Source organism: Pinus tabuliformis, chromosome 6, assembly GCF_031772625.1.
Source record: "Pinus tabuliformis cultivar Carrire ecotype Pingquan chromosome 6, CPIR1, whole genome shotgun sequence".
Classification (NCBI taxonomy): Eukaryota; Viridiplantae; Streptophyta; class Pinopsida; order Pinales; family Pinaceae; genus Pinus; species Pinus tabuliformis.
In genome coordinates, this window is record NC_142292.1 from 272,403,679 (window position 1) to 272,414,797 (window position 11,119).

The 11,119-nt window shown below is 36.3% G+C and overlaps 1 protein-coding gene across 2 annotated transcripts; it reads right to left on the reverse strand.

The window, feature by feature from the left end:
- Positions 1-942: 942 nt before the first annotated feature.
- Positions 943-2,400, reverse strand: LOC149258413 (uncharacterized). 2 transcript variants are annotated; one of them, XM_089371503.1, is made up of 3 exons: positions 2,273-2,400; positions 1,329-1,957; positions 943-1,231 (listed from the first exon to the last, which is right to left on the reverse strand). In XM_089371503.1, exons 2-3 carry the CDS (start codon positions 1,947-1,949, stop codon positions 1,142-1,144), a joined length of 711 nt encoding a protein of 236 aa, XP_089227629.1. In that variant the 5' UTR covers positions 1,950-1,957; positions 2,273-2,400; the 3' UTR covers positions 943-1,141. The 2 variants fall into 2 exon arrangements, with proteins under 2 accessions (XP_089227629.1, XP_089227631.1); XM_089371505.1 differs by having other exon boundaries at positions 2,146-2,283.
- Positions 2,401-11,119: the final 8,719 nt, after the last annotated feature.

An 11,119-nucleotide genomic window follows, 5' to 3' on the forward strand; every position in this document is an offset into this window, starting at 1 on the left:
ATTTGTATCTTTAGGTCCGATAGACCATTATTTGGTCTCAGCGGACGTTAACCATCATCATCATCATCATCAACAACATTTTATGAAATGGTTTTTTATATTTATTTATTTTTTTGGTTTATTGGGCTTAAAATTTAGTACAAATTTTAATTAAACTATAACATTTTTTATTATTGTTATATGAATTATAAAAAAGTTTAATATGAGTTAAATAATGTTTTTAATTATGATGATTTAGTCTCGTTTTATAATGGGATAATTTATAAATAATTTTTGTTACAATACCATAAGCCAACATCATGGCTTATCAATACCATATACTTAATATGACATTTTTTTAATTAATTAATTTGAGATAAATAAATTAAAAAGAGCATTATAAACTTGAAAGCAAATCTTAACCCTTAATATAATTAATATGACATTTTATTTAATTAATTAATTTGAGATAAATAAATTAAAAAGACATTTATTTAATTAATTAATTTGAGATAAATAAATTAAAAAGAGCATTATTAACTTGAAAGTAAATCTTAACCCTTAATCTGTGATTAGTACTATGAATATTCTAGTATATTTCCTTAATCTGTGAGTAGTACTATGAATATTCTAGTATATTTTATGGAGGTTAAATCTCTACCATTTATTTAATAATTATTAACGATTAAATTAAAGTTTTGAGAGATTTATTTTGAAATAGATATATTTATCCGTATAATTATAAGTTTAAGCTAAATTTGTAAAATTGGATTGCTAATTTATTTATACATTCAAAAATACGTTTTAAACCCTAAAAAATTATAAACCATAAAAAATCACAATTTGACTCAAAATTATATTGATAAATATAAACCCGAAAAACCATCTCAAATTATTAAACTATGCTTCCCGATTTAAAAATAAAAAAGAAAAAAAATGTGTTTCAACATTATTGAACAATCGTTTATAAGCACTAATATATTAGATTAAATATATTTCCAGGAAAGCCCGAAAATATTAAAATCAATCTCCACTTCTCCGCGATTATAACGGGAAAATACAATAGTAAATGAATGAATATAATAGTCGATCACACATCGTTATTACTCCTCTGGAAAATAGGAAAACATATCGGAAAAATGCAATCGTCCAGCAAACAATTCTAACGTGAAAGCGACAGGACAAGGGAGGAGGCCAGCACGATGACCAGCGTGCCACCCACGCTCGCGGCGAAGCTCTTCATTCCTGCACTCTGCAACCATAAAAACAAAAAACGAAAACAGGCAGCCACGTCAGATCTTGAACGGAGATTAAATAGATTTAATAAAATAAATGGTGGCGGAGATTACCGGTGGTGTAGGGGCGGGGGAGACGAAATCGGCGGAGGTAGAAGGCCCTGGGCTCCCAAGTGGAGGACTGGGCGGGCTTTTCAGTGCGGACGGAGTGGGCGCAGGGGCGGAGCCGTGGTGGTGCTTCTTCTTCTTCTTCTTGCGTTTGTGATGCGAAGGTGCCGGCGCCTGCACCGGTGGCGGAATAGCCGGAGGAGAGGCCGGAGGCACCGCCACTGGCGGCGGGGCGACAGGCGGCGTAGCGACCGGGGGTACGGCAACCGGAGGCGTAGCCACCGGCGGTGCGGAAACCGGAGCTTTGGCAGGAGCAACGGCGGGTGGTTTAGTAGTGGGAGGAGGAGCTTTGGTGGGAGCCGTCACGGGCGGAGCCGGCTTCGTGGGAGCGACGGCGGGCGCTACGGGCGGAGCCGGTTTCGTGGGAGCGACAGCGGGCGCTACGGGCGTGGTCGTGGGAGGCTTCGGAGTTGAGACGGGCGCCGCCGGTGCAGTTGTGGGTGGCTTAGCAGTGGGCGCCGCCGGTGCAGTAGCTAACACAGTATCAACCACAGGCTCTTCTCCATTACTGAAACTTGCAATGCAGAGCCATACCAGCATGTAAACGTAAAACACATTGAACGCCATTGTTGACCCTGAAACCAAAAAAGGAAAAACAATGAAATCTGAAAATCAAAATATACATATAACAAGTGACTAAGCGTGGAGGCTGTGATTTAATGAGTATGTGTGAAGGTTTGGTTTTCACAAATCTTGATTCAATTTCAAACAAGATTATTTCGAAAACCTATAACAAATATTGAGAATGTGATCCAACTGCTACCAGTGAAAGTTTGATTTTCACAAATCTCCAATTCCAATCTCAAACAAAATTAAAACTTCTCCAACCACAATTTTTTCAATTAGAAAAAACAACACAAAATCCTGCAAGCTCCTCTGTAATGGCGCACCTGAAAACAAGAAGAACCCGTCGGTGTGACCTGACAAGAGTCGAACCCGGGGGGCTTTAAGTAGGGAACGCTCTAAAAGTCGCACTGCACGTAAAGGCCAGCCGTCGCTGAAGGGTAAGTTTGGTTGTAGGGTGGCAAGTCATTATGGCAGTAGCAGGTGGAACTGCCATTTGAAGGAGAGACGGGACCCTCCGGTGGACCTGCTATCCGTTATCCTTAGTGTCGGCGTTTGTTTTCATTTAATTTTCGGGCAGTCGGCTAAAAGTAGCCATCGCCAACGCAGAGAATGCCTCGAGAATTGGGTTGAGTCACAGCGAAGGGAGTGATGTTTACGTTAATTGATTTTTTATTATAATTCTTGAAATTATGTAATAGGTGTTCCTTAATTATAAATTAAGGTTAGTAATTGTTTTTTGCGGTTCCTTGAGTATATTGACAGGTTACAGATCAATGTAATCATTCCGTATGGCCTGCAGCTATGTAGATGTTGAGTGGTGATCCGCCTTTGTCATTATTCAAAGGTACACCAACTTTTAGATTCCATGTGAAGTACATCATCCACGTTTCAAATCAAATTTGAATTTACAAAAGGGAACAAAGCAGCAAATGTGTATGGCAAGAAAGTTAACCAACTAAGGTCAATGGAGTTGTGAAAGAGAAGAAATAAATAAAATAAAATAAAACTCTAGCAATTTAAACAACTCTAAAACGACAGGACCTTAGTTACTTCATCAAGACTCTAGTGTTTATCATATTTCTTTCCCTCTCTAACGTGGTCAATTGACACCACCTCTCTTTTGTCGATTGAATTGTTATTTTATTGTTTTATTGTTCTCTACGGTTGAAAGGTCAAATTTCTTGAAATACAAATTTCTTTTATATAGTACATGTTTTTATTTGTGATTTTTCTATCTACATTATGTATTCATGTAACTCGTGATTTTTTATTTATATAAAAATTTGATCATAAATATTATAATTATTTGGCTTGAAGTTTTTTATTCATATAAAAATTAAATTTTTGTATCATAAATCTTATAATAAAAAAATTGTAAACTTGGTAGTGCTTCCTCTATTTATATTAATTTTCCAAAATCAGAAACTTCCATTTGCTCCAGGTGGCTTACCTACCCGAAGGAAACCAGATAGCCACTTGTCTGCATTAAAACCTGTCCAAAATTTGAAAGGTTTTTTTCTATCCATCTAGCGACATTGTCTTTATTGTCTATACTACTGTTCAGATTAAACAAATTAAACAAGTAAAAGCATTTCATCAAAATTTTATCAAATTTGTACTGGACTGTTGCTTCAATCCTCGTCTGAGGATATTACTAGGGCTGGCGCTTTGGCACTGGAGCCAAGCATCTCGCTCCTCTTCATATCTTGTAGTGTCTGCTCAATTCTTCCCAAGGCCAAGTTGTTTCTGTAGGTCTGTATCTGAACTGTTGCTATTTCCCTGAGTAGTTCAGCCCTGACTAGATCCTTTTCCTTGGTATTCTCCTTTGCCTCTGTTCCGCCACACGCTGCTTGTTCTCGATTAAGGGTCATGGCCCGTGCCACCACATTCTTCATTACCCAATACTGTTGTATTGTTTGTCTAAAGAGGGAGTGGCGGCCTCGAGAATTCCCTGGATCGGGAACCATACTTTCCCACTCCTCCATGGGGATGTCTTGGTTCTTGATACTGTCATTAAGTTCTCTCTCCCAACCAACAATTTGGGCTCTGATGTCTGGCGGGTTCCCTGCCATATAAGTGTCAATAAGGGTTTTCATATGTTCACTACCTGGCTTTCTCCCTCTTTTCCTTTGTTCTTTGTTCGAGCCACTCGTTCCTTCTGCCATCTTTTTATCTCGCTTGCCTCTCTTGGGTGACATGTTACTCCCTGCCTGCCTGTTACTATCTTCTTCTCGTTTTTCTCTGTCTTCCTCACTATGTTGGGCGTAGTGTGAGGTGAGATCTATCACATAGTCATTACAGTTATCAGTTTTATAATAGTAAAACAAAAAAAATTCCCATTTACCTATGTCCTTTTTGTTATCCCTTCCATTGCCAGAATTTGTTTCCTTCGAAATTTCTTTCGTAATGTCACCAGTCCTCTCAATGTTATGGGTTCTTTCCTTTCTTGATTCTCTTGTCGTTTTTCCCTCACGGCAACAATCGGCACGCGACCTGCCTGTCCTGGGCATCCTCATGGTTTCTTCCCCAGGTAAGGTTGGTTTTCTATTCCTCACTTCCCAGGGTCTCTCTAGTTTGGCTACGTCTTCCCTCAGGGTGCTAGCCCTATATTCCTCCCCTAGAGGTTTCTTGTTTCCCTGATTCTCTTTTTTCTCTGTTATTTTTCTTCCCCGAGGTGCTTCCTTGTTACCTTCTGGTTTCCTCCCATAGTTTCCTACAGGGGTGACTAAAGTCTCACTCTGTCTGATTTTATTTCGAGCATTTGCCATGGTGTGGACCTCTCCCATCTTGCGTTCCAGTCCCTCCCACCTTAGCTTCCTACCCCAGGTTTTCATAAGCTTTTCTGTTATTTTTTCCCAACTAGGGTCACAAGAGTGTCTGGGTACCTCCTTGCCGGACTCATGCCTTTTCCTTATCAAATTTCCTATATTCCTACAAATATTCATCCTGAGCCTTACAAAGTTAGGGGTCAGAGGAACTACATACCAACTTGCAGGTCTGATGCCGCTTCCGTCCGCAGGCTGGAACGTCGATCTTCGACCACCTTTCCTCTCTCCAGCTCTCGTCTCCGTCTTCTGCATGCATCTAACTATGCCCTAATCTCCCTTATGGTTTATGCCCCTCCCCTTCCTGTCGTTTACCTTTGCTGCCACCTGTCTGTCATTATTTCCTGCGCTAATCCCTACGTCGTCACCTTGGAATGATGACCCCCCGTCTTGGCTACCACCTCCTCGCATTACTCCTCACTTGCTCCCGGCTGCTCTTGCCGTATGCATGCTGTCCTCGTCCTGCCACTTGCTGACATCCTTCTGCCTGCCCCCCTGCTTACTTCCCTGCCCTCTTCGTTGTCATGCTCATCCGTCTCCACCCTCATTCTCTCAGGGGTTGTACCTTCTCTGCTCTACCCATCCACTTTCCTTCTTCCCTGTCCTCTCACTTCATTTCCCTCGTCTGTCCATTCACCCACTTATCCTCTTCCTCTCCCTTCTCGATCCCATCACCCCAGTCCCTCTTGATTTCTTGTGTTACACCCCGATCAGGGTATCATAAATCTTATAATTATTTGACTTGAACTATTGTAATTTGATGATAAATTATTGTTATTTAATCAATAAATAAAAGAAGATCTCTTTTATAATAAATGTAATAGCTAACTATTTAAGCATTCTAAAATATATATATACTGAAAAACTCTTTATTTTATTTTATTTTATTTTATAGATACAATCTCTCTTTAATACATTAAAGAATTATCAATTAATCTCACCCGCTTGCAATTTACTAACATCCTTCGCTCTACCATGGTCTTCGGCATGCTTTGATTATCCACTGCATCAACCCTTCACATGTTGACTGCAATGAATGTATCATCGTTGCTAATTTAGATTAATTAGTATCATCATGTGATGTTTTAACTTCTCTCCATACTCATTGAACGATCATCACCACCTCACAAAATTTTCAACATAATTTAAGAGAGAAGGTAACGTTCTTCACTTAGGACACGACACACCACATATTTATATTTCATGGTTAGATTATTTTATGCGTAGGGATTACGTGTTATTGTTTTGCTTTTATTAGTGGAGGTAGACTATCCAATTCTAAAAAATTGGTTTTTACAAAGAATATCTTGCATCGGTTTAGGGATATAAATTTAGTTTTAACCCTCTTTTGTTTGGGTCTACAGTTTACTCTTTTTTTAAAGAAGTAAAAGCAGTCGCTCTATATTAGCTGGGAGTGAACGGATTAGTCACAAACCTTTTTAAGAGTTTACACTTGTCTAGAAAGTAAATAAACTTAAACCAATTTGTTCATGTAACAAACTTAATACTTCTTTTAGTGTTTACATTTAGTAGTTTTAAAACTCCCAGAGTAATCACAAACCTTTTTAAGGGTTTACGTTATTGTAAATAAACTTTACCCAATTTGTTCATATAACAAACTTAATACTTGCTTTAGTGTTTACATTCATTAAGTTTAAAAGAGTTTATTTAAGTTACTTTACTTGTTTTAGTGTTTACATTCATTAAGTTTAAAAGAGTTTATTTAAGTTACTTTTATGTTTAAATTATGATTTTTTTCTAACACTATAAAGAAAACACATTTAGTAAAAGTTTTCAATGCTTCTCTCCAAAAAAGCTTCTCTTTATCTATTTATAATGGAGGTTGCTAGAAGAGGTAGGCAACCAAAAATTGTAAATCATGTGAACACAAGAGTGCACTCATATATATATGTTGTACTTACCATTAATAACTTACAACATAAAAAGTTAAGTTGTAATAACTAATCATATTTTAAATAATTCTAATAGGTTTTTAAAACTTTATGATTATAACAATGTATTATTATTTATAACTTGTTGACTGATATATATGTTGTACTTAGCATTAATAACCTAGGGCATAAATGTTGTGAAATCCAGGGCATCATATGGATTAGAATCTTTAGGTAGATTTATTTTAGACTTGAACATTTTCTTGTGATTGTTCTTTTATTCTTATTAGTTCTTCTTTCACTTTATTATGTTCCATTCATTAAGACAAATGCCAAACAATGAAGATCGCAACAAGAGACACAAGATGTAGGCACTCAGCTAGGGCTAAAACCCCTCTATAGGAGAAACCCCAGTCAAACTCTTCCACTAGTAAATCAACTTGAGATAGACCAAGACCTTAGACCCAGAAGACCTTCCTCCTCCACCAAATCATCCTTCCAAGATGATTCAACAAACTCCAGCAGTCTCTTCTTGCCCAATATTTATAGCCCAGCAACAACCCAGAATTTCGACCCCTAATAACTCCAAAATTTCGATCCCCAACAACTCCAAAATTTCGGACCTCAACAACTTCATAATTTCAACCTAGCTAAAACCTAGAAACTTTGCATGTGTGAGAGATAGATTACCCAAGAACTCGATTTTGGTCTTCTAGCTTCTTCAATCCTTCTCTAGCAACTTCACTATCTTTTTATGTCTCCAACAATTGCATATCGAACTTGATGAGAGTGTGTACTCCAAAAGAGTCAAATTGTTGTCTTTATATAGCATTTGCATGAGGTTGAATTCCCTTGATGAGGTCGACTTGTCCTTTTTGAGGCCAACATGGTGGAGGAGACCTAAAAGACCTATTTTACATTAAAATAAATTTATTTCTTGATAGATGAAGACTAAGAAGGATCTTTTACATTATGATATAGACAAGGAAACTTGACGTAAACCCTAGAATCCTACAATGGAGGGTTTGACCTAAAAACCATTCACCCAAACATGAAACCCATGCTTTAATAAGTCAATTTACCTTACAGTAAAATTTTATTTTTTCTTTCTTTTGACAAATGCATTACTTTAATACAATTATGAAGACCAACACTAGTTACATTTTTCAACACTCCCTCTTAACTAGGGAGGTATTCATAATTACATATATATAGAGGTACAAGGAATATCTCAAAGTGATATACTCTATGAAGAGTCACAAAACAAACAGTGCTACAGATTAGATACCCGACCAGAGTACTCTAATCAGGTGGGACTAAGGTGAACTCAAGCTTTAGCCACTCTAGGCACCATTAGGCTTTTAAGCTTTATCACCAACTCAGGGATATACATGTGTGTCCAAGGTCAAAGCTCCACAACCAACGCCACCCTCCCTACTTCGGGATCTAGACATCAACAAATACGTTGGACATATGTCCTCCTAAGCATCTTGTCATAAGATGCTTCCATCTCTCCTTATAAACTAAATCAGATATATATCTGCCACTTCCAAGCATGCTTCAAATGTTTAATCTATTTATGGAGAGATCATGCACAATTACAACCCCAATAAGTAATAAACCTTTAAAGATATATAGAAGTAAATGCAAACCTTCGTGGTCCTCAATTATTCTTGATTCAAATACAACTTGTCAGAAGCTTTTCTTCTTTCATTTCTTCAGTAACACCAAATACGGCCTCAGTACTTCTCAAGTCTTTTTCAACTTCATGAATTCGTGACAGCTATCTATAGTACTTTCATTCTTCAATTTCATTCTTTCTTCAAGGTATTCATTATGTCTGTCACAATATGCCCTCCCTCTTAACTTGGGAGATATACATTTTCTTCTATGCAAGCTCCCTCTCAACTTAGGGATATCAACAGTTACCTTCTTTTATAACATCGAAGAAACTTCAAATTTTCAAGGTTTCATTTATTTCTCATGGCATCAAGGTTATCATGAGCATCATCATTCTTATAACTTCCTTCATCGTGATCATTATTATGAACATCTTCAACATCTTGAAGATTATTTACATGCAAAACATTAATAGCAAGTACAACCAAATAAAAATATATATAAGCATGAATTTAACTATATCAATATCATGTTACTACAATTCAAACTTTAGACATCAAATACCTAAACATAGTTAGGTTCATAATCAGCAAGGGACACATATTTCCGACTTCTTGTTATGGTTTTGTCATGAACCCTAGACTCCATATCAAGACATAAAGCCTTAGATATCAACAATTCAATCAAATAAAAAATTATATCATAGTATTATACATCTAAGGATTCAAAATTATGCTATTAGAATTATGTGACATACACTACTAGGAATTGTTGCAAACCCTAGATATTATCATCAAATCTAAATCATATCAATAATTGAAAACAATATCCTCATGACCTAGAATATCTATCTCTACTATGGTTTTGTTACAAACCCTAGATTTCACAAACTAAAACATGAGTATCAACAATTAAGTTAGCATACTCGCATATACATATCTAGGATGCACTAGCATTTCACATCAATATCTATTAGGTAAACCCAAGACACAAACATCAATACATCAAAGTTAGATATACAACAATTTTGACCAAGCTAGGGTTTCTATCATATGGACGAATATACACCTAGGGTTTCATTCCTAGTGTCTTATGTTAGTTATTACAAGGGTTTTTTTATAAACCCTAAAGATCTAGGGATTCATTTAAACATTAACAAAAAACCCTAAAGGACTATGGTTTTTATCATAACAATACCAAAACCCTAAACATCAAAAGAATAGGATTTCTAGACTTCATCAACATCCCTAAGTAGACTATGGTTTCATAATCAATACCCTTAGCATCAAGAGGCTAGGGTTTTATAGTGAATCCTAAAGGTTTAGGGTTTCACAAGAATGATCAAATAATAAGAGATAGTATAACGAGGGTAGATTCAATATATTGATTAATCACCCTAACAAGAATATGTAAGGTTCAAAACCATAGACATAATGATGTTAGTAATGTAAAGAAAAATAAAATATAATGAACATACCTTCTCTATGAAGAGAACCTCATAAAAAACTTGTAGTTTAAGACATAACTTGAACTATTCCTTTTCTTACAAACCTTGTAGGGATTCCTTGAAGTTCCCCCTCTAGATTTAACCATGATCTTTATACCTGCAGTACTTATTGGCAAATACTACTAAGCAAAATATGTGATACCAAAAACATTATGTCAATTTCAATCTAGGGTTTCTATGCAACAATGGAGGATGGAATCCTAGGGTCTTCAAATACAAATCTTAACTTACAAAATCGTCACATCCATCCATACCCTAAACTACACACAAACCCTAGAAACCAAGAAATAGGGTTTTTATGAGTGAGCTAGTAAGTTAGGGTTATGATTTCATATGACTAGGGTTTATCCATGAGCCATCTAGGGTTTACACTTCTATATATAAATATCAATCTCAAAAACTGATAAAAACCCCTAGAACCATGTAGTTAATTAACCTTAGAATATTTTAACAAATGAATATACTATACATACCCCACAATTATGTACCTTCATCCATCATGTTCATAGAGATTGTTACAAGGCTTGCTCTAGGATGTCATAATATTCAAAACAAAGACTTCTCATAATGTATGAGCTGCTTGCGCAAGTATCGTTTCCTTTATCCTTGAACCAAGATGTTGTATGCTTCTTTTGGGTTAGTTGAACATTATTGATTCATTACTGCTAAAATTCAGATTATTTGATTACCACAGGATGTGGCTTTTACTTTGGGTATTTAAGCCTTTATGTCATTAAATAGGTATAGGACAGTAATAAAATAATTCCTCTTCAAATAGATTGGACTAGGTTTCTTATAAACACGTCTGAAGTAAGGGTATCGGCCTTCTTTCATCATGATTGTAGCCTTCCAATTAGCTCATACTTATTTTGGAGGATGAATCCTTCAAACATGCTCAGAACTTGAGAAGATGACAGTGACTCTCTTTTGGAGGTGATTTTAGAGTATAAAAAGTGAGCCTAGAACTTTTCTCTTTTATTCAAGGTGATCGACCTTGAATGAGTTGCAAGATTGGCTCTTAAGTCAATTTATCTTACAGTAAATTTTCCTTTTTTATTTCTTTTGACAAATAATTACATCATGACTCGAATACAATTATGAAGACTGGCACTAGTTACATTTTTCAACACTCCCTCTTAACTAGGGAGGTATTCATAATTACATATATACAGAGGTACAAGGAATATCTTAAAGTGATATACTCTATGAAGCGTCACAAAACACACAATGCTACAGATTAGATACCTGACCAGGGTAGTCTAATTGGGTGGGACTAAGGTGAACTCAAGATTTAGCCACTCTAGGCACCATCAAGCTTTTAAGCTT